Source organism: Mercenaria mercenaria, chromosome 13 (genome assembly GCF_021730395.1).
Source record: "Mercenaria mercenaria strain notata chromosome 13, MADL_Memer_1, whole genome shotgun sequence".
NCBI classification, from domain to species: domain Eukaryota; kingdom Metazoa; phylum Mollusca; class Bivalvia; order Venerida; family Veneridae; genus Mercenaria; species Mercenaria mercenaria.
In genome coordinates, this window is record NC_069373.1 from 19505304 (window position 1) to 19529912 (window position 24609).

Consider the following 24609-nt stretch of genomic DNA (forward strand, 5'->3'; position numbering starts at 1 on the left):
TGTGTTTTGTGAACGTATTGTGAATTGTTATTTTCCTGAAAAAATGTATACACCAAGATAGTGTCTAGAAATAGAATCCCTTTTCCCGTTGCGGAATGCTCTGATTTCTGTGTCAAGTGATGGTATCTGGGGCTAATGGTCAAACGGAAGGACTGACGGACGGACGGACAAGGGCAAATCTATATGCCCCCTCCCCCGAGTTGGGCATAAAATGCAGCAATTAGGCCTTAGATACATGAGTTATCACTAAATTTGACCAAATGACCGGGGGGTCGTTTTTTTATGGGAGTCAATATTCTTCGTGAGGTTCAGTTTACTTCTCGTGGGGGAGTCATAGTACTATGATCTGGAGGTCATAATACTATGACCGGGGGGTCACTTTTTCTATAGAATAATGACCAGGGGGTCATTATTCTATGGGGGTCGAAATCATAATTTGTTTAATTAAAGAATAAAACATTATTATTACTATTCTATGGATTTTTATTTTATTGCTGCAATTAAATACGGATTGGTACGGATTGATACGGATTACTACTTTAAGGTACGGCTCAGGTACGGATCGATACGCCTAAGCCTCTCATAATAATCTTACAGATTTTTGATCTCTGAGGGTCCAACCCCACCTCAGACATCCAATTTCACCAAAATTTTCACATTATTCCATTATTTTTTCTCTAGTTTGCTCATAAAACTCATTTAACTCTATTATTATAACAGAAGACAAAAAATAATAGTGAACTAGATACAGACCCGGACGTACTTTTAGGTATGAAGGTATTAAAAACATTTCTTCTTTGAGTCATATTAAATTGTCAAAGTCTACAGTGTTTTATGTCACTTTTCCATTCTTTCACTTGTTGCCAGACCATGTTCCTTGTATAAAATAATCCAAGTGCTATTGAAAACACACAAAAAAAAAAAACAATATGTCGACCATAATTCAAGAGAACCGGCTAACTATGAATGACATCACTATTGTAAACAATGTATTCTTCCGCAAACTTTTCCAGCATCCCCAGCTGTCATTAAGAAACATTCTTAAACTACATATTACCAACTTCCATATATCTGAAATACTCTATAAGGATATGACTGCTGAAAATAAAAGCAATACCTAGCATGAAAATGCCTTTTTTACCCCCGAAAAAAAATGAAATATATAGTGTTAGGGACTACATTCGACGCTTTACTCCCGCCAAACCTATACAGGAATAAAAATGAACGCGCGTGAGCGGGTTATGCACTTCTGGTAGGATTATCACACTATGTTTTACATAGAACTCAGCTGCTGTTTTGCTTTAATCAGTTTGTAAAGTTGCGATAGAATACACAGTGACTTTGCATTAAATAATTATCGAAAACCTTTGTCCATTACAGTGCAAACTAGATCTAATACACTGAAGTAAATGATTCTTTAAATCTGTCCGATACGTATACCTGCAATGAGAACATATCCGATCTTGGAAATATATGCAATCGGACTTCATGGTTTCAATTATAATCTATATTCTAACACGACCAGCAAATAACCTACATACATCATGTAGAGCAAAATCTATCTCGGGTTATTCTGCAATAAACCACTCACGTGCAATGACGTCATCCGATCCAGGTGCGTAGCACGGTCGTTAAAAGTAGTTACCATTTTTTCTGACACTGTTGATACTAGCATGTCGTGTTAGAATCGAAATAATAAGTTCCCAAACGTGGTTTAGCGTAGAACAACCCGTGTTTTGAGTTCTTATGCGTAAGAATATATCACGAAGGCCATAGGCCTACGGCCTTCGTGATATATTGTTTCGCATAAGAACGAAAGACTCGGGTAATTCTACGATAAACCACGTTTGGGAACTTATTATTTCTTAAATATACACAAATACATGTAAACTAAAGAAATAAAAGCAAAATCATTGTCTTTACATATTTTAAATTAACGACGCTGTCGACGAGACCGTGTCAGAACAAAACAGCAGTACAGACAGTACCATAACATAAATACACATATTTCACACAATGACTCATCGCATATCCCGGTCTGACGAAACCCCGATGCATCGTCTGTTTGTATTTCTTCCACAGGGCACACACAAATTATGATATGAATTATAGATAACAGGTCGTCTTCGTCATTATCGTGTAAAAATATGTTTTGTATCAAACGTGTGTCATTCCGTAGATCAAGAACTTCGTATCTAGACAAGACGAAGGCTGCAGCTTCTGCAAATGTGTCTAAACCTGAAAGAAATACGAGAAATATATATATGAGACGTAAGAAATCTATAAGAAACCTATAAAAATATGAAGAACCTATAAGAAACATGAGAATACTATATGACCCTACAAGAAACATGAGAAACCTACAAAATATGAGAAACTTATGAGAAATATGAGAATCCTATCAAAATAAAAGAAACCTAAAAGAAATATGAGGAACCTATAAGAAACTTGAGAAACCTACTACAATATAACAAAAATATAGAAAGTTATGTATGAGAAATATAAGAAAACTTTACTAAATATTTAAGTGAACTCACATGATGAATTGTTTAAGTCATATAATTATATATATATATATAATTACACATGTACCAATCCTATCTGATTGAATGACTGATTAAGGAAGTAATAACAAAGCAAAATCACCATTGTAGTCCGAGAAGCATGAACTGAGTGATGTCTTCAAAAGTTTTTCTTCAAACAATTTAGGATCCCTGAAAATGAGAAGGACTGGCGTTTCCCGGAACCAGTTAATTTGGCACACTTCTTCAAATAAGTCCATACTCTCTAACATAGCGTTCTGCAAATAAATGCGTATTCTTCATCAGAATATGCACATAATACACATAACATATCTTCTAACATAGCATTCTGTTATAAGTATGCTAATTGACATACCTTCTAACACAACGCTTGATAGTTTGTTGATGTAAATTACATGCACAAGTATTTGAAACTTAAAGTGCTGTTGGAAAAATATGCAAAAGATTAAACATTCTTAAATAGTGAAATAATATTACATCAGTCAAATTATAAAAGTCTCAGAGTACACATAAAGGCTCGACTTGTTGAAATAGATATTTTTTGATAAGTTTCTCATCGAAGACTGGATGGAATGAAAAAAAAAATGATAGAACGCATTTATGTAAATGTACAACCATCTCTAATTAGTTCTAAAGCGTCGTTGAAACAGAAAACAAATGATTATGCGAATACATTTTGTTGTTCATCCCACTATAACAGTCTGATGAGCTCTGTTTTGGCTGTTTTGGCCGGTGTACGACACAAGCTTACTATTTTCGATCTAGCTTTCTTGCATAACATCAACATCAAGTCGTTTATCTCTTATGAGTTATAATCGATCAAACCCCACTAAATATTTCGGTCAATTTAATACGGGAATGAGTATGAACGGATTTACCCAACACTTACTCGACATTTGCCAACAGCATACCTTCTCTGGGTTTCCTGCAGTCGTCACATCATAATGACTGATGTTTGCAACGAAAATAATGACGTTGACATCCTCGAGACAATGCATCCATTTAGTCTTTGACAAAGACTTTTCACCTGCAAATTCTAGAAGTCTGAAGATAAAAAAAAATAAAGTTTTTTTTCCAGATAAATTAAAGGATGTTTCCTCCTTTTTGCTGACACTTATTCGAAAGGTCCAATATTGCTAAGCTTTGTTTAAATCTTTTTATAACAGAAAAAATCTTTAAATTTGCAGACAACCTCAATCTCATAAGTTTTCATAAATTAAAACTGTCAAATTATTCTCTAGATCTAGAGTTGGTCATAGAAACAATACTGGTAACAATTAACGCAGACTTTATCCACTCATTAATTTTTAGATCTTTCTTGCCGTCATTAACTTTGTTATACATTCTGTCATAGGCTTAGGCACAGGAGAAGAATGGGGTTGGGGTGGGGTATAGGCAAGGGGAGTGACAGTGGCAGGGGCGGTGCAGAGGCAGGGGTCGTGCTGACCCCCAACTTTGAGAGTAGAATGGCAGCATATCCTTCCCACCCCAAAACACACACACACACACACACACACACACACACACACACACACACAAACAGCATTTTGTAAATTATAAATAATTTTCGCAAAGAAATAACAGCAAATAAAGGATAAAGCATAAATGACAGAGCATTTTGATGTACTATCGAAGACTTTATGCGATGCCTATTCACAAGAACATTTTTCTTATCCTTGCCCATCCTTATCCTCCACCGCACCAACGTACCACCGCATCACGGCACCACCAGTTTGAAATCCCAGCTTCGCCGGTGTTTATTAAGCAACACCTTTAAATTGATCTTCTTGTCGCAAGTTTTCCATGTAAACAGTCAAACGATCACTTCACAATTTTGCAATGAAATACACTTTTAAAGAAGATAAAGTTTTAATGTACCTAAAATCCCTTCCGTAGATGGTTAAACGGGTTTCTAGAATACTTTTTGTTTGTGTGTCTACTGCACACTGTCCTGTCGCAATATCATCCATTTCAATATCTTCTCTGTGAGCTTCAGTATACCTGCAATAAAAAAACGCAGTCATTAGCAGTGATACTAAGAAAGTGAAATAATGGGCGTCCTTGGGCGCCTTGTTCTTCTTGTTCTTCTGTGTCCGACCCGAGACAGAATCGCCCTAAAGACACGAACGAGGCCGAAGAACATTGTTCTCGTGTCAAAATTTCACACCATCCCCTAATCGGGAGGACCGCGAACAATGCGAGAACAATATGGCGGAATGAGAGTGATGACAATTCGTGCATGATTTTCATGTAAAAAAAAACTTATTTCCTGATCCTTTTAATTTTGCGTGCAAACGTATGATAAATTTATTACCAAATAAAATATCATTTCAATGAAGAAATTACACTACTTTTGTAGAAATGTTGGTTTACCCCCGTCGTTAATGTAAACAAGTGCCGTAAATAAGGCTGTAAAACCCCAATTCCGGTTCCCGGTGTTAGATCGTTTTAATCGAGCTACGTGATACCATTCGACTCAATTCCATCCGGGGAATAAACGCCCAAGGACGCCCAATGATACCAGTGTAAGTATATAAGAAATTGAAATGTATTACTCTCATGCTATTCAGTGAGTGAGGAGTTTCTGTATATATTGTGTTTAAAATTCTAGACTTAATCTTATCTGCTATATTGTACTTTACTAAATAGCGTTGAATTTACCTTACCCGAAAATTATACAATTGTATTAAATACCATAAATCAAATTTTCACAGTTCATCACTAGGTGCCTTTTAAAAGTGGTTAAAGCAGCAAAACTTATCTACATGCCTTTACTTTAAAACTCCACAATGCTTTTGTTGAAACTATTGCTGCCACATTTTCTGTTATGAATATAAAATATATCAATTTCTTGTTAAATTCTATTTCTGATTATTGTTTTCTATGATATTTGTCAAAGGTTTAAATATTGATTAACATATTAGAAAGTTTTACTGAATCCATTGTTTTTATTACCCCCCCCCCCCCCACACACACCCTCCCTCCCTCCCCCCCCCCCCCACCCCCTTTATGACTCTGGCTGTAATAGTTCATGCGCAGTATTAAAAGTAGCGTTTTTCTAAGTATGTAATTATGCATAACATCTACTTGGACAAGTAGATCTGTTTGTAAAGCCGTATGGAACTTTAAATACGGGCTGACTTTTTAAGCTGGATATATGAAACATATGTTAACATGTTAAAACGTTGTTTAACGTACCGCCGCAAGTGTTGAATAAACACCTCTTTGCCAGACGAGCTTGTTCCTGAAAGAAAAGAAAACGTCAGTTGACAACAAGAAGGTTAAGAACCTTATATAAAAGGACAAGTGTGATAGGTTTTGCCAAAGAAGCGAACTTTGCATACAATCATACTTAACTCTCTCAACATCAAGATTAGAGATGCATTCACAGTAAAATTGTTTAAACACATTTACAATCCTAAAAGAGAGTGCAATGAAGTATTATAAAATAGTAATGGTGATCCAAGGTTAATTAAATGTTTCTTTTCTGAAAAAAAGATAAAAATTTACCCAAATTTTATATGTCATATGATTTTAGACACATACCGAAGATTAGCGCTTTGATTTCTCCCCTTTTTCGCACTGCTTCACGTTTTAATTGCTCAGTAATCTGTTTGGACCTTTTAGCAGCTTTTCTTGTTTTCCTACTTTCAACACATCCCATCTTTTGATACAGGTTATAAGTATTACCTTTTTTTCCTGTTCTTCGTGGCAGTTCTAAGGTTTACATATACAATATTTTTACACCAGTAAACAAGAGGTTTTAATAGAACTATGTTATATTCACACATTAAAGTGACATTATGTGCATCTTACTGCACACAGTGTGTTTTGGTGAATGTTTTATAAAAGCAATTTTCGGTTGCTGTGCATTTAAATGTCTTAAATCAATGATAATGCCACATAAGTATTTGAAGATGATGCTTTAGAATAAAGAAATCAGATATAAAATAATAGTCTTTTTTCAGTCTTCTACGCAGTGATCTCCCTTACTATAGGTAAGATTCTGAAGTTGAAGGAAGCAACTCTTGCATGCAGTTTGACTTTTTTAAAAGACTGCCCAGTCAAATAAGAAAATTCATATATGGAATATTATTATTTCGTTACTGTAACAAAAGGGTTTGGTAAATTGGTAAAAGCCATGATATCCCCCACTCTTTTTACACACACATCAATGTCAGCTGCATTTTTACTTACAAAAAATGCGCATAATTCCACTTTAAGTTTCAAATATTTTTTTTATACAAAAGATGATAGTGTATGATTATGTACGCCTTAACCACATTCAAAGGAGAAAATGGGAATATTAGTTAGCCTAAGAGATGCTACCTAAAAATCAAATTCGACTTTACAGATATTTCTGTGAAATGATAACTTACTGCAATAAGTCAAATACAAATACATAGCATTTATAGAGCGAAAAATTATACAATATTCTATTGCGCTTTACAATTACATAACACACATTTGAAATATATACATTCAAAATATGAACAGGATTCTAGAACTTAGACTGAGAGATTTAGACATGTATAAATACTATTTTATACCACTACTGATATTTTGTATTTTAACAAGATCACACTCATTGTTCATGAAACTGACTAAACATTTTCAGTTTGATATAAAGCTGGCTTCAGACTGAATGTCTGTCAGATAGCTGGGTAGATCTTTCCACCATTTGGGACCAACGACGGCCATAGATCTGTCTGCTAATTTCGTTTGCCGTCTAGGGATGTTAAAGTTAGTGTCACTTTGTGAGTACCGTTGTCGAGTAGGTACAAACATTTCCCTCAGATATACTGGAGCTGTACCACTGATGACACGGAAGACTATTACTAGGACTTTGAACATGACTCTAGCCTTAACTGGAAGCCAGTGTAATTCTTTCAGATGTTCAGCATTTGGTTGTTCATAGGAAGCTTTCATGACTACTCTAGCGGCATGATTTTGGACTCGCTGTAGTTTGTTGATTTGGTAGGCTGGAATGTCTCTATATAAACTGTTGCAGAATTCAATGTAAGAATGAACCAATCCATGTACTAATGATTCAGTTGAATTTTGTGTGAGATATCTCCGTATAGCTCTAAGGTTTCGTAACTACACATGAGCTATCTGACAAATTTTCTGGATGTGATGGTCAAAGTTGAGTGTGTTGGTCATGGTTACACCCAGGTCTCTGACATGATCGACGCATTTTACGTCACACCCACCAAAGTTTACACTTGCGATGTTCAATTTCGCTAACATTTGCCTGCTTCCATATATAATTATTTCAGTTTTAGACTGATTCATTTTCAGTTTAAAGGTTTTCATCCATTTTATGATTTCATTGAGACAACTGTCGAGTTGTTGAAGAACAGTTGTCTCATTTTGAGAATTTCCCGCTTGAATTTTTAACGCAATCTTGTGATCATCCGCGTATCCATAGAGATCGGCTGGATTTTTCTGCACCACTCGGTTGAGAGCCGATATATACAGGGTAAAGATCACCGGTCTGGCACAAGAACCCTGCGGGACACCAAACCTCAGTGGCTCCGTTTCAGATGCTGACTGTTCGGCTAAAACTTTCATTGTTCTGTTCGTGAGATAAGATTCTATCCATTTCAAGGAAGTGCTATTATACCAAATTCATCTTGAAGGATTTGAATCAGTATCGAGATATCGATGGTATCGAACGCTGCACTCAAGTCGATCATGAGCATGATTGTTACTTCATTCTTATCTATGGTTTCCAAAAGATCATTAAACAGTTTGACCATTGCTGTTTCAACCCCATGATATTTTCTGTAGGCACTTTGGTAAGCTGGGAGGAGATTGTTAGCTTCAATATGCTTATCGATTTGGTTTATTGCAGCTTTTTCAAGAATTTGGAGCGGAATGCTAAATTTGACACCGGACGATAGTTTTGCAGTTCAAGTGGGAAACATTTCTTCTTCAACAAAGGTTTTATCACATCACTTTTCAATTCCTCAGTGAACACACCAGATAGCAGTGATCGATTAGTTGGAATCACATCAAGTTCACAAGTTGTAGATTTTGATGCATATACAAGTTTCAAAATATCGTTTTCGGAAAGTGGTTTGAACGCAGTAAATATATTCATAAGCACAGGTGGATTCGAGTAGGAAGAATTACCATTGTTGGGTGTTTCAATTGGTATATTGTCAAAGTCATTTCTCAACTTGATTATTTTATCGGCAAAGTATCGTAGGAAGTCATTTGCCAAAGATACTGCACTTGTGTGAAATGGGAGCGGATTGTCCTTCTACATTCCCTGTAAATCTGATGTAACAGCATATAGCTTTTTGATGTTTCCTTCTGCCCTCCAATCTTGTTATTGTAGTACTCATCCTTGGCCCTAGAGAGTTCATCACTATATATGTTTCTTACACCACTATATATTTTCTTTGACAGGTCAGATTTGTCATTCATAATAATTTTCTCTATTGATCGTTTGTATTGTTTCAGCTGTTTTAGGTATCCTGAGTACAAAGGAACTGTCGGTCTACAGAGAGTTCTTTACTTTAGTCAATAACTATGTCTATGGTTTTCCTGGTATTCTTGTAAAAACAAGATTTTTGATATTTAAAAAATGACCATTAAAACGTATCTGAAGCAAATTCAACAACTCCTGGATAAATAAATTCAGTAGAGTATGATGTATGTCTGATCTGCTTTCAACACTTTGAAAGAGCCGTTACTGAATTTTCTTCTGTCTTTTATTCAAAATCTAAGATTAGCAGATAGTCTAAATTCCATAAAAAAGGTTAAGACTGACAGAGAATCACATGCTCTTTATTAAAAGTTGGCCCCCCAAAAAAAACATACCAGAAGTTAACCCTGAAAGAAGTAATTAAAAATTTCATAATGCAAAGAAACCCGTATAATGTTTTACCGTCAATATTTTGCACTGATAAATGCACTCAATGCACGTGCTAATTGTTAAAATGGATTGCTTTGATATAATACTATACGAGAGGCCGCCACAAAAAGAACTTTTTCAAGTTTTGTAAAAAGTTTTATTTGTGTGAATTTCTAAAGTTACCTGCTTACAGTGTTCGCAACAATAGATAAGGTATCTTACAATTTGTTAAAAGGCTCATAATGACTTTGTTTATACTGTGGCTGACACAGTTTTGTAAAGAACATAAAATACATTAACATTTTGTTAAATCTTACTCGCAATATTTTTTTCATTATGTCAAAGGTTTAAATATTCGGTTAGATAACAACTTTATTTTCAGAAGGTTACATACTAAGTGTACAAATACAAATATTATACAATTTATTTCCAGTATGGCCTTCATATAAATGTCATATCCATACATTTTACACAATCATGCAGTCAATTTATAACCAAACATTTATCCAAAAAGACACATATCGGAATTACTTAAATATTTCTTCGGCAAACACGTCTCAAATTATAGAAGACTAATTAGTCTTAAAAAGCATAACATGCAAAAATTATAAGTATAACAGCAACCATGTTTCAAAATCCCCTGCATACGGGAATTTGACGCTCACTAGGTTTTACATTAAAAATACATATGTAACAATACCTGCGTGTATATAATAGGAAAGTTGCCATAATAACGGCTTTAAAAATTCAAACCTTTGCGACATATTTCATGAAAATCTACCCATTGCAAACCTGGCGCAAAAATTTACCACGCGTCACAAAGATTAATTCACAACAATTAAGACGTGCAAAAAAGGAAAGTCTGTCCCACGAAATAATACACATGTTCCAGATTTGGATTATAAGATAATACAATTATTATTATTATTATTATTATTATTATTATTATTATTATTATTATTGTTAACCGAATTATTCATCATTCACGCTCATTTGAAAAGAAATAACATTAATGCAACAAAACTCTTGTTATCACAAGTAATATTTTATCACTGAAAACTAGACGGAAGTATTATTGAAGCTATTGTTTCTGATTACGTCCCTTTATTGTGTTGATCTTATATGGACAACTGCTTTATCTGTTTATAACATAAAATTAAAAGCCTTGTGGGACTTTAATGAAAATCGGTGATTTTTCGTAAGCTACTTCGGTATATTTCGGTTTTACTGGAAACACTGTCCGCGTTGAATTATAGTTGGCCCGAAGAATGCCGATCTGCTTACTAGGAAGTTATGGAGTGTCATAACGGATTCACTCCCTCAAAATGTTTTTTTTTTTATTTTTACGACAGCGGCTCTTTGTGTATTACACTATTTGCAGCGAAAGTACACTGAACACTCGGATGCTTCAAAATAAGGAAAGCCTCCGAAACGCTTTCAAAATGATGAAATAAAATGATGAATATAATGTCACAGGTGTCAAATTTGATAAAACAAAACATTCTACGTAGGTTGTTTCAAATATATGACACCAGTTTCAAATTGTTCTGTTATTTCTCAATGTTGGAATCAAATTTTGGGTAAACCAAAAAATCTGTACTGAGAGCAAAAAAGTACGTTTAGCTAGAAGGCCAAAACTTAAAATCTTAGTAGAAACGATTCTTAAAGTTGATGTTAAACTGTTTAAATTTCAAACAGGACTTCAAAACGAGTCATATATAAAATAAGTGTAATGTACATGTACTATATCAATGACAAAAAGGTTTTAAAAAATGCAGGTCATATTTTATCTGCATAAAATGGCCTATTTAGTTTCTTCTTTCATTTTAGACCACTGTTTTTATGTTTGTTTCAGTTTAGAGTTGTCCCCCTTAGATCTTGTTGGAAAGGTATCTTCTCTAAACATTTTAACAGATCTTTGTAGGAACGAGATATATGAATACGTTTACTTTAAGTACCAGTTAGTTTTCGTTTTAGCTTGGCTTTTCGAAGAATAGTCCGAACTATTCTACTCACCCTGGCGTCGCGGTCACACATTGGTTAAAATTTTGCATGCAATTACGTATAGCTATCATTAAAAGGCATATACTGATATAGCTTTGAAACTTTCTTTTTTTCTTTTTGAAGGTCAATAATCAACCTCACTGTACCATAAGTCTGACATGTATGTTGACCAATTACACCCGCTTTTGGACTTTGAAAATTCTGGTTAAAGGTTTGCATGCAAGTTACTATCTCCGAAACTAATACAGATATTGAATTGAAACTACACATGTGTCTTTGAGGTTATAAAACTAGGTGATATAGCATCAAGTCCAATAACTCTGACTTGCATTTTGGCCAAATTATACACCCATTCGGACTTAAAAAATCTTGATTAAAGTTTTGCATGCAAGTACATATAGCTATTATTGAAAGACATAGCTTTGCATTTTTTTCTAGCTCAATAACCAACCTGACAGGATCAACTCCCATAACTCAAATTATGCCCTCCGCCGCCCCCCCCCCCCCCCCCACCCCCACTTTGGACTTCAAAAATCCTTGTTAAAGTTTTGCATGCAAGTTACTATCTCCACAATTAATGCAGATATTGGATTGAAACTCTATATATCACTATACTGCATCTATGTAAACGAAACAAACAGATTTGTGTGTTTGAATACCAATAGAAACGCATTCATTTAACAAAGAAAAAAAAACCGCCTTCTTGTTTAGTCGTATTAGTCGTAGTATAATCTTATACTAGATCTACGGCTAGTTTTACATTTGTTCAGTGTGTGTTATTTTTGACTCAACATACATTAGTTTAATAAATTTGATGAGGATTTTCTACATTTATAGTTTTAAAATATCTAATGATGTGGTATTTTAATGAAATGTACGCATATTGTATCTTTAATTGGTGTACCGTGTGCTACTGAAAAATTGCTTTAGGCAAGCAAAGGAGTACAGTACTGTAATTCATTAAAGAAGTATCTTTGTAAGGCATATATTAAGCAATCATTGGTTAAAGAGGCATGCACGATCAGTATCTATTTTATTAATAAGCAATTTACAATTTTATATATAGTTCATGGGTGTTTTACATGGGCGTACGTATACACATACATTCAGGAAAATTCCTATGCAGAAAATTGTCCGAAAATCTAATCTTAGTAGATTGAGGTAAATCTACATGTTTTAAATGTTTATATATCGACATCTCAAACGCTTATTGAAATAGAATTTGACCTCTTTTACGAAGGAAGAATGCCACCAAATATTCGTATATAAATAATTAGTAATGATAATTACTAGGTATAAAACCATAGCGATGTACTTACTTGAGCGAATTACAAAACAATGTATACGTAGTCCTTGCAAAGATGCTGTATGAATTGTATGGGATAATACAGTATCAAATCAAATCACCGACATACCATATTTCCGCCCACTTTGTCGATCAATATATCATCTTAAGTTTGTAAGTGACTGTTATGATAAATCATTTTAATATAGTTATTTATAAGGATTAGAAACTTGTAAGTAATAACAACCGCAGAAAATCCAAGGAATCGGTAGGTGGCTCGGACAAGGGCATCAACGTCTCACGAGGGACTCTTCTAATGCTTAAATAGCAGGAAATAAAAATGTTTTTACGCCAGACTAGCATAAAACATGTAAAAAAAATCTGAACAATCAAGAACTGTTTACAAAATGAGGGCTTGTCTGTGTAATTTTAGTCGCGTGTATGCTGTGACCTTGACATTTGACCTGAACAGTACAAAATGATATGGTTCATACACTGAACATAGATAAGCATGCTACTAAGTTCAATGATTATTTGCTTACTCGTTCACCAGTTATTTAGACTCAAATTCAATGTGACCTTGACCTTTAACCTCCAAGAAATAATAGGTCATTTAGTTACCACGGACAACCATACTATTAAGTAATTTCCAACAATTTCAGCAAACAGTGTCAATGTGACTTGACCTTTCATCTCCAGACATGCAAGACAATAGTGATCCTCCCCTGACCATATTAACCTTTAAGCATTCTCCGCTTAATGATCGGAAGCCATTTTTTTGTTATCTTGATGTGGCTGTGATCTTAACCTTTGCCCTACTAACCCCCAAACCCCCAAACACTGACCACAGACAATAATGATATGTTTGTTGGTGGCAGACCCAAGTGTTCTCAAGCTATCGATAATAAATATTTTAAATAGCAAGGTTGGAGTTATCCTGAACTTTGACCTACTGAAACTCGCAACCTCCGCCCCCCCCCCCCCTCTTCCACCCCAACCCCCTTCCACCCCCACGAAGATAGTAGTTTTACAGAGGCCACATGTAGTTATGTTGTGAACTTTGTCTACTGGTGATTTAAGCAATCTCTAGTTACTTTTACGAAACGGTTTTCCGTCAATAGGTCATTATGACATTGACCTTTGACTATTCTTGCCAGGGAATTTGCGTAAATTTTCCGATTTTTTAAAATGAATTGATAGTTAGAAGATAATTTTCATCATTTATTTGCCTTTTTTATTGATTTTGACAAAATGTATAAGTAGCTATATTGTTTACGTTTAATTTGATTAAAAAATTGGCAGCCAATAAGTATATAAACATTTCTTTGTGAGTGAAGATGTATAAAGGCGTAACATGTTCTTCTTTATGCTAGACAGTCATGATATCTCTTAGTCCCTCACCTTCCTTTGACGTTTTGATCTTGAATATGTTGTGGCACACGTCTTTGAAAAGTAACACTTGCGTTAAATACTACAGAAATGAGAAAAGAAAATCAGACTGTTAAGCCGTGCGTGAGTGACCTTGACAATGACCCTAAAATGGATCAAGTCATATTGTACATCTCTTAACACAGGTTTTGGGGTGGTTAAGGCCGCTTGCTTTAAATCACTTGCCCCTCAACAATGTGGGCTCGAGCCTTACATTGGGCGAAGAATTCATGAAGTCATATCCGTGACAAGAATTTAGTCATACCCGTGACAAGGATTTAGACATATCCGTGACAAAGAGTTTGACATATCCATCACAAGAATTTTGTCATATTCGTTTCAAGGATTTAGACATATCCATGACAAAGATGTAGACATATACGTGACAAGGATTAAGACATATCCATCGCAAGAATTTAGTCATTTCCGATTCAAGGATTTCGACATATCCGTGACAAGGATTCAGACATGTCCGTGACAAAGATTTAGACATGTCCGTGACAAGAATTTAGACATATCCGTAACAAGGATTTAGACGCATCCGTGACAAGGATTTAAACATGTCCGTGACAAGGATTTAGACATATCCGTGACAAAGATTTAGACATGTCCGTAACAAAGATTTAGATATATTCGTGACAAGGATTTAGACATATCCGTGACAAGGACTTAGACATGTCCGTGGCAAGGATTTAGACATATCCGTGACAAGGATTTAGACATGTCCGTGATATGGATTTAGACATATCCGTGACATGGATTTTGCTCGCCTTCTACAAATTTCTTGCATTTCTTTTGGTCAATAGACGACATGTGGAGACAGGATATATTCCATATCCTGCTAATAATTTTCCAATATGAATTTTGATTGAGGTATGACCCATGTAATAGTGTACCTCCTTTTGAAGAGTATTCAATTCATACAATAAACCTACTTTGACTTTATCTTTTCAGGGGGCATAGGTTCAAGCCCCACTTGGACCAATTTTTCTCCCGTACATACCTATTTTTCTAGTAACTTTTTACTTTTTTCAAGATTTATTATTGATTTATTGTACAGAAGTGAAAAATTTTCATTTGGTAAGTGACTTCTTGCTGTTCAAAGTGAATTTACCTCTGAAACAGAAGGGGGAAGAGTTAGACATCTTTAAAAATACTGAGTTACATGCGGTAAAAGTTCTCTATTTTGCCTTTACTCTTTAGATTACATATTGTGAAAGAAATGTAGGTTTTACTTCTGCCCCAAGGTTATTTTTGTATGAAGTGAGCACAATTTAAAACGGTCCCACAGGACTTGACCTTATTTTTTCAATGTTGGAGTTAGAATTCTGTCTCATTAAATCCTTTTACTTGAGGCACCCTAGAAAAAATAATATTCACAGTTTTATTTTGTGTTTTATAATTGTTTACCAATAGTTTCACGTTTCATTTATCAAAATTAATGTTATAATGAATTTTCTGCAAACGTTTTGGACAGTTGCCATCACTTTGAAATTTGTCTCTACTTGAGCTTGAGGAAATATCACGAATTATAAAAAATTTATAACAAAAAAAAACAGTATGGTAAAAGTTGTTTAAATTGTGCATACAAGTTTCTCACTGGATACAGTATATTGCTATAACAATGTTTTGAACATTTGAAATATTCTAGGTGGGTCATAGCTTAATTTTGTTTGATGTGACAGTGTCATAATGGCGTTGGGTCCCTTTAGCGTTGGGTTGGTGACGTTGTCTTAGAAGCGGTAAATAAATAAGCTCCACAGTTCCCAAATCTGTAATTGTAAGTAATCACATTCAATTATGTTCTTATCTATCATGTTTTCATAGTTCAGTAATACATGTACAGGAGCAGGAATAAAGATATCAGAGCACACCCCACATTAGAAAATGTAAGTGAAACATCATGCGCTATAACCACACGTAGGATATTCATTCACAGCTATATATGAAAGTGCGAACGGGCCCATGGAGACCAGCAGTTTGACTTCTACCGGCCATCCACGAAGAAATACGTCGCAAAGCAGCTAAGTGTAAATTGTAAATTGACAGTTTCAGATATGAAAACTATCACATGTCCAAGGATGAACTGACAATGATTACATGTGCAGTTAGCATTAGTCAAAGCACTCTTTAAGCTGCGAAACATGCACCCACTCTGCACCTTTACATACGACCGGGTATTTATAAAGCAAAACAAAATATATAGCCTATTTTAAAGTAAAAGTTTCATGTTTTTATGTAGAACATATTTTACAGATCATAATTATATTGATCATAACTTAGGAAACTTTGACAACAACAACAATGAAAAAGACTAAAAAGGACGGAAAAGTGGAAGGGGATTGGGTGCGAAATGGCCATTTGTGAGATCGTCAAGGGATACGAAATGACCACATTGGGGACGAGATGACTGGGGGACGAGCTGACTAGGGACTGTAAATCGTTTACGGGAGATCACTTCGTATCTGAGTGGCAGAGTTGATCTGCCGCAGGGGATTAAGATTTATGACGTTTTACACGCTATTTCCACAGGAGCCTTGCAACGGATTATACTGCCTAACAATATAGCTCAGAGCACCTGCACACCCCATTAAGAAAATATTATCTATTCCATTCGGAAACCTGTGGATTTTTTCATCCACCAATCAAAATGTACAGTTTTAATCAGCTGTTAAATGACCTTCATCCCAGATATAAATGAAATCAATACGGGAAATCCTTGACTTCCAGGTTCATTTTCACGCTATGATGCTACGAAAATTGGGAATTTTAAGCACAGTTAAAACGTTACGTCTTTTACCCGCGTTTTTCAACCAAGTTCACATTGTCTGTTTGTAGGATTTATTATTTGCAGCCTTCATTTTAACCGCTTGTAGCATTATTAAATAATTTTTAGTATTCGGTTTAAGCCCGTTTCAATTGTTCCATAAATATTCAAATACAATTTTCCCTGGAATCCGGAAATGTAATTATTCGAGCCCGAATAGCTACAGCGTTCCATGAAGTATGAAAGTTGTAAGTTTCTTACGGAGAGCCTGAGCCTACTGGTAACAAAGTTGTGTAAGCAGACCAACTTAAAAGTCAGAACTAGCCGGGAACAATTATAGTTTGTTTCACGCCCGTTTCCGTCAATATTTTATTTTTTACAAGCTCTAAACTCTTTTTCCACAGTAACTTACAACTGTCCCATTGAAAAATATTAGTCACGGACAGAGTAACCGTACCGGACATCAAACCTATGATCGCTCGATTGACAGGCGAACGTTCGGTCCAACTTGGTAGGTGGGGGTAATTTTTGACCGGATGATTTTTTTTTTTGACCGTACGAATTATACAATAGACTATTTTCTAAGGGTCAGTTGAATTTGAAGTTTCAAACTGGGATTATTCTAAAATCTGAATTGCACATATTTGGTTTAAAATGTTCATCTTAAAAGATGGAAGTTAACATTGTGGGAATGGCTGTATATACCGATGTTGAAATAACTTGTAGCCCGACCAAATTGTTTTTTATTGTTGTTGTTCTGTGTTAAAAAGATATGCTTGTATTATTTTGGTAGTGCTGTTTTAAAACAGACTATGAGCGGTCATGTTTCGGGGACACGGGTTCTAAATTTTTGCGTAAAAGTTTGGAAACGGCACCGATCTTTCATATCTTATACTTAGGTTCATTCATACCACCCTGTTTTGTTTCAAGCTAAAATTGAAAATGACAGCAATTTAGCGGCTATATCCAGCTATAGTTTTCACGTTATTCAAATTTGAAAAAAATACACATACTGATAAAAACGGTGGAAGTTTCTATCCGAGTAATAAATATGAATACGGTCAAATGCTGACAAAATCTTAGCCATATTGTTTTACTCTAAACATAAATAAATACTTTTTTCCACAAGGCGTTCATTCTAGCTTTGATGGAAAAGAGTATATCTCAGTACATATTTTGAGGCGCAAATAATTGAAAAATGTTTTTGAAACAGTTTCTATTGGCTGTATTTTATCTTTTTAAAGCAGGCAGCTATTTAACATAAAATTTGAATATAAAACAGTTTAATTTACATTTATTTTGATATTGCTATGTCTACAACTAATGTTTTATACTGTATATCTGTCTTTATCGAGAGATTTTCAGGCGATTTATGACCTTTTCTGCGTCAAATTGCCATGAATCGTCAAGAATTCGATGACACAGAGGCTTCCTCTATAGTTGTAACTGGCGGCGAAAACTCGGACTCTGTCCTGGTAAAGTCTGTAATAATAATAATAATAATAATAATAATAATAATATCTTTATTTATAGAAGGTAAACATGAAGATACAGATCAGTACAAAGTACAAATGATACATCTTAATTTTAAATGTGGCCTGAAAAACAACAACAATCAAATACAATTTACACTATCACATAACCTAATTAATATCACATTCATCCTTATTAATATCACATTCATTCTTGGACTAATACCCCTTAAAATAGATATTGCCTTTAAGTATCCAGTTCTTTACAATTGTTACTTTTTTGTTTAGTACACAAAACCATGCATTTTGTTTTCTTTGGATGAAGTGACATATTGTTCAAATTGCACCATTGTTGCACAACATCTAAATTCTGCTGGAATTTAGTTTGTACTTTATCTAAATCATAATCTGATTCATACATAGTAGAGTCGTCAGCATAGAGGTCTATATTGCCACTCTTTGAAGCTAAAGCGGTATCACTGATATATACATGTAATAAGAATAAACGAGGGCCAAGAATACAACCTTGAGGAACTCCAGAGGTTACAAGCATACTTTTAGATTTGGTGTTTCCCACTTTTATCATTTGGGTTCTGTTTGATAGATATGATTTGAAAAATTCAACACTTTTATCTCAAAAATGATAAAGTTTCAATTTATGCAATAAAATGTTATGATCAACAAGATCAAAAGCTTTTCGTAGATCTAAAAATACAGTTCCGACATATTTACTACAATTTATATCTGAAAGCCATGCCTCTATTAGTCTAGTTAGTGTTGTATGACATGTATGATACTGTCTAAATCCTGATTGAGTTTTGTAAATGATGTTAATTTTCTTAAAGAAGGAATGGATCTGATTTGCTGTGTCTCTCAAATATTTTGGAAATTGTTGGCAAAATAGATATGGGCCTGTAGTTATTTGGGTCTTCTTTATTACCACCTCTGAATATTGGGAGAACGTAATTTAAGCCTGGGTCCCTAAAGGTACGGTACTCAGTATAACCCTCTTCTTGTGCTTTATAAATGATATTCCTAACACAGGTAAACATCTTCGAATACGAATGACTCTAATGTAGGTCCATTTTCTTTACACACAATCACAGCATTGTTTCCTCGGAAAGGTGGGGCACAATGTAAGGATGAAGTTTAACGCTAAGAAATTTTACATCGTGAGTATCAACCAACCATCCATCTTCACTTCTACGAATCTACAGGGAGTTCAAACTAAACCATTCTTTCAGTAAGTTTATCGTCTGATATTAAAAGGGAATGTCGCATCATCAAAGTTATGAAACAGCTAGTATTACACTGGATTGATTTATCAAACGCAGTCTAAGATAGTTTCTTTAAACATGCAGAAAAACAGCCTACTGGAAGAAAGAAATGTGTGAAGAGTGAAAAAGCTTATATAACCCTGAGGCCGCAGGTATATTGTAAAGCAACAAGTAGTGTAGCACATGGAGATTGGGTAATTTCACGTGATTTTTTACCGATATGTGATATGTTATCATATTTATGGAACGCCGTTTTTGCAATATAGCTGCCACTCTATATGAGATATAGAGAAATGCTTGTGACCCGAATTCTTCTTTCATTATTTCATATAATTTATTCAAACTTTCAGCAATGATCAATATTGATACCTAGTTGTGCATAAGGAAACATTTTGAATTGCTCTTTAATTTCCTGGATTATGGTATTGTGTTGTATAGTTCGATATGTCAAAGAAGTCCAGGTAAAGGCATGAATCACATTTGTGAAAGCTCTAGTAAAGTATTTCAATAGTCAAGAAATGTGACCAGTTGAGCTAATAGTTATGTTATACATGAAAGGAAAATATAGTTATTTTTGCTCAAAACAATAACTTTCAGAATTAAGAAATACATATTTCATAGATCTACTTGTAAAACATGTAGAATGGAGTGATACTCCATACATTAAAACGTAACGGTATGATACTAAAACAAGCACGTTATTCACCCATAAGTTACTTTTTAGGCTGAGTAGTCACACATACATCCATAACAATTTCTGGTCTGTATAACTTCTGTCCGCAGGAGTTTTTAGAAGGAAAAGGTTAGACATTCCTGAGAAACACAATAAAGAGCAGACAAAACATAAAAAACTTGTGCACTCAGTGGACTAAGTAAACTTGGTGTACACGTCATTATGAATTAACAGTTTCAAATATAGCCTAGATATTATCACATGTTCAAGAGTTGGACATAAACAAACTATATAAGTATCTATTGGAAAACTAACTTTCAAACTGATTGAAAACACTCATTCTGAATAGAATTAAAAGGCAGTTATGGATAACTGTAAAATAGAAATAGATTTTGGTAGACAGTCATTTCGAGTCTTCCGCAGGCCATTTCTTCCAGAACCGGAAGTACCAGAATATGTACAATCATCTCCATGTTTGGAAAGCCTGCAATCAGCATACAGCAATAGATTCCTTACTATTTTGGACAGTAATCGGGCTCCTCCGTCACCAAGACCACAGCAGTTGGACAAAGATCGGCCTTTTCCAACTGATACATACAAGAAAAAAATTCAACGCAAAAGTGAGACGGAAATTGCCGCAGGAGGTATTCTAACTTCTATACACGTGCCGCTACAGCCTGATAACAATTTTGACAAGGTGATCAGGCAAATGCTTCCGGAAAAGAAGACTGTTTGTCTTTGCCATCGACCGAGACAAGAAGTTGACATGAACAAAATTATGTTTGATTTAGTAAACAGCGTGTGCAAGGCAACTACAACAGAACTCAATGATTTGACCTCCACGAAAAGTAAAACAGCAGCTTTGGGGGAAACGTTCTTCAAGAGGAAATCCACTTTGTCGTGCCAAGTTAATTTAAATACCGATTCCAAATTTTGGATAGGATCCGAGTACAGATACAACGTGAATGCAGAAAACCTCATAATGAAATTCGTTCTAATCGGAACACCTCCGGAAAATGCAAGAAAACTGTATCTAGATGTTCAAGTACCCGGTAGAGTTACGGACATTATAAAACGTGTGAAACTAAGAAGTAAACCTCGAGCAAATGAAATCGGGAAAGAAATCACGGTTCCAATGGTTTCTTACTTAAGGACTTTGGAAGCAGAAGTACTTGTCACACTTTGTATCAACAGTGGAGTCTTTCGAAGGGCAAAACGTATTGATGAATGGCGATTCCCTCTGGACGACTGTCACTGTATGTATCCGCGTTCATTTTGGAGGAATGTTAAATATTGACGACTTAAGAATAATATTGACTTGCTTGCGTCTCTCGCACACGGACTTATATTATGTGCATGAATGTGGATTTGCTTGTTTGCTTCTGAAAATGACTTTCACCTTTTCCACAATTATTACAGGCTGATATAAAATGGTCTTATATATATTTGTGGAGCGGTAGAATGGTTTGTATATATATATACATACATGTATATATCGGGAAAAAAAGATTGAAGGAAATGCCTTTTTTGATATTACATGGTTTAATTCAGTAAAAAATATGAGTTAACAATCTCAACCGGTATCACCATTAATATGGGAATATGTTGAATTTCGGTGTACAGTTTTTGCACAGTTTGCTATATGTCTGCTTACTGGAAGTATTGCCGCGTCTGCTTGTCTTATATGTTGATTATATAGTGTTACTCTGTTTATGCATTATTTCATATTTTATATTTTTTTCAATGATGCTAACGACAATTTAACAATATTTATCATTTACATAAGCGACGTCATTATTGGTAAAGTCGTTGTCTGACGACGACGTCATAAACATTCTCCTGAAGATCCATATTAATGGTGAAACCAGTTGAGATTTTGAACTTATATTTTTTACTGAATTAAACCATGTAATATCAAAAAAGGGCATTTCCTTCAATCTTTTTTCCCGCTATATTATCCATATTGTTCAACAACAGTACATTTTGGATGCAAAACATATTCATGCCTTTTTGTTTGAATTGCGTGTGTTAGAGATTCACCTGGAGGGGATTACTTTTATTTACACAGTCCCGTGTCATTGGAACATGGTGGGGGTAAGAGTGAGGTTGGGTGCGCACCATAAACCGGTTTAAGCTCCCCAGTGGTGTTTTTGTCACTGACCGTTCCAAGGCGGTGCCCCACTGTGTTCCTTTGTTCGTTTTATCCTCGTGTGTTGGCTTTGTTTGCGAGTGTGTGTGTTTGCGGTGTGCACGGCTGCGTGCTGTGGGTTTCGTTTTGGGGAGGTTGCATTTTTGGTACGTGGCATTCCCTGTTTGATATTTGTCTTTGTTTTTTACTATCTCTTAGTCATTTAAGTTTAAATTAATAGTTTACGGTTTCTTAATAAGGATTATTTTTTCCATTATAAACAGACAACATTTAAAACTGTGCCTAATCTAACATCTAAAGAGGCAAATCAAAGTTTTGAAATTTAAGAGCGGTTACTGTATAGAAATACAACATCAATCTATTCAGGAGTTGAATTTATATATCTTTTTAAGACTGTTTTGAAGGTCATTCTGTAAATATGGAATATATCTGTTGTATATATATTGAAATTCATACTGTACATATTGCAAAATAAATATTGTTAAATCTAGATTTCATTCAAAAATTTAAATCATATTTTGTGTTTTATTTTTAAGATTCTGCATATAAAATTCGTTTATCCCTATTTGAGTAGTTTTTCGATGAAACGCGTGTTACTGTAAATTTATGTATACTAACATAAATTTGTAAATTAAGCAATTAGTAGTAATTTTTCTAATTTTACAGCTTAGTCCGACATATGTCCCATATACTAGTATATCATGTTATAAAGATAAAGTTCGGCTCAATTGCAAAATACAATAAACATTGAGCACGTGTGCAATGAACAGTATTTTATAAACAAGTATTTGGTAATATTATAATGATGCTACTACTGTGGATTTTAAAAATTAATGGATTATGCTGCCTACAGCTCATCCCGTATGCACAACAATTTCATTAAATCTGGGTCCCAGTGCTCTGCCGACAATTTAATAAGAGAAAAAATATTCATGCTACTTGAATTCCTAGCAGATATAGTCATGATCATGTAATAAGCGAAAATTACATGGTGGTGAAAATGTGCATTTAGACTTGGGGCTGAATTCATAACATCGGAATATCGTTACAATGTTACACATATGTATATCTGTGTTGATGTGATCACCAACAATGTTCTAAGTCATCTTTTCCATTTCTATTTGAGATTCTTGCTGGTATTCTATATTTATAATCATGCAAATATTTTAATGTCGTCAATGCAAACAGACCACGACATGCACGAGGGTGATTCAATAAAATCTTTCCCTCATGGTCTTCCATATGAGCGGCGGTTGGAAAATATCCGGAAATCCCATGCTCCTGTCTTTCCACGTGCACATATGATACATGAGCGAAAATTACAGGGAGGCCCGCTAAGGCAGTGGCCCCTACATTGGTGGCGAATATTGAGGTTTTTGTCAAAAATGATCGCAGAGTGACACTATAGGAGGTAGCTAATCAGTTTAGGATCGGTCAAAATGAGTGACACAGCAGGAGGTAGCTAAGGAGGTAGCTAATATTTTCCGACCGAACCTGATATAAACCATTGTACTATAACAGCATTGGAGTTTCATTTACTTGATATCCGATGTTAACACAATACCTGCGAACTATTGATTTAACATTGAGGTCCATATTTGAGAAAATAATCAAACAACACCAATCATAGAAAAAACAACAGTTGTTTTAAATAAAAATTAAACCTTATTTAAAACACTTACATTACTCTACAAAACAAATATCAATTTACAGATATATGCATTGCATTCTGGAAAAAGGACTGCTTAAAAGAGGAAACAACTCATCATGTTTAACGAACTGTTTAACATACCTTTGTTAGTTTTAATATAGTTTTCTGCAATTGTTTAATATTTTGAATTCCCTGATGCATTACTTTTTATAGGGTATAACATTTTGAAAATACTTTACGTATCCAGTAGTACGGCACAGTGTGATGAAACCTAGCTGCATTTGACAGGTAGATTGTTGGTAAAGATGCTGTTCGTTTCAGTTACTATTCTATTGACCAAATTATCTTGTTGAATTATACACAATAATATGCAGCGACTATATTTCAATGTTATAATCTAGCCATGTTTATTTTTACAATACATTTATATAAAGTACAACATGAGATTAAACAGAAACAGTGAATGACTGTGTTGAAGGTATTTCCACTCCGGCA

At 34.7% G+C, this 24609-nt stretch overlaps 1 protein-coding gene across 1 annotated transcript; it reads right to left on the reverse strand.

The window, feature by feature from the left end:
* Positions 1-967: 967 nt before the first annotated feature.
* Positions 968-12837, reverse strand: LOC123529418 (guanine nucleotide-binding protein G(i) subunit alpha-like). The gene is made up of 7 exons (XM_053521285.1): positions 12732-12837; positions 6090-6260; positions 5742-5787; positions 4422-4544; positions 3455-3587; positions 2647-2800; positions 968-2238 (listed from the first exon to the last, which is right to left on the reverse strand). The coding sequence occupies exons 2-7, from the start codon at positions 6205-6207 to the stop codon at positions 1934-1936; spliced, it is 879 nt and encodes a 292-aa protein (XP_053377260.1). The 5' UTR covers positions 6208-6260; positions 12732-12837; the 3' UTR covers positions 968-1933.
* Between the last annotated feature and the right edge of the window lie 11772 nt (positions 12838-24609).

Excerpts from the sequence above, each read along its gene's own strand:
- LOC123529418 (XM_053521285.1), bottom strand. The coding sequence starts at position 6,207 with ATGGGATGTGTTGAAAGTAGGAAAACAAGAAAAGCTGCTAAAAGGTCC. Across the intron at positions 3,588-4,421 it reads ATCTACGGAAGGGATTTTAG|ACTTCTAGAATTTGCAGGTG; the intron begins GTACATTAAAAC and ends TTTTATCTTCAG. Across the intron at positions 2,239-2,646 it reads ATGCTTCTCGGACTACAATG|GTTTAGACACATTTGCAGAA; the intron begins GTGATTTTGCTT and ends TATTTCTTTCAG.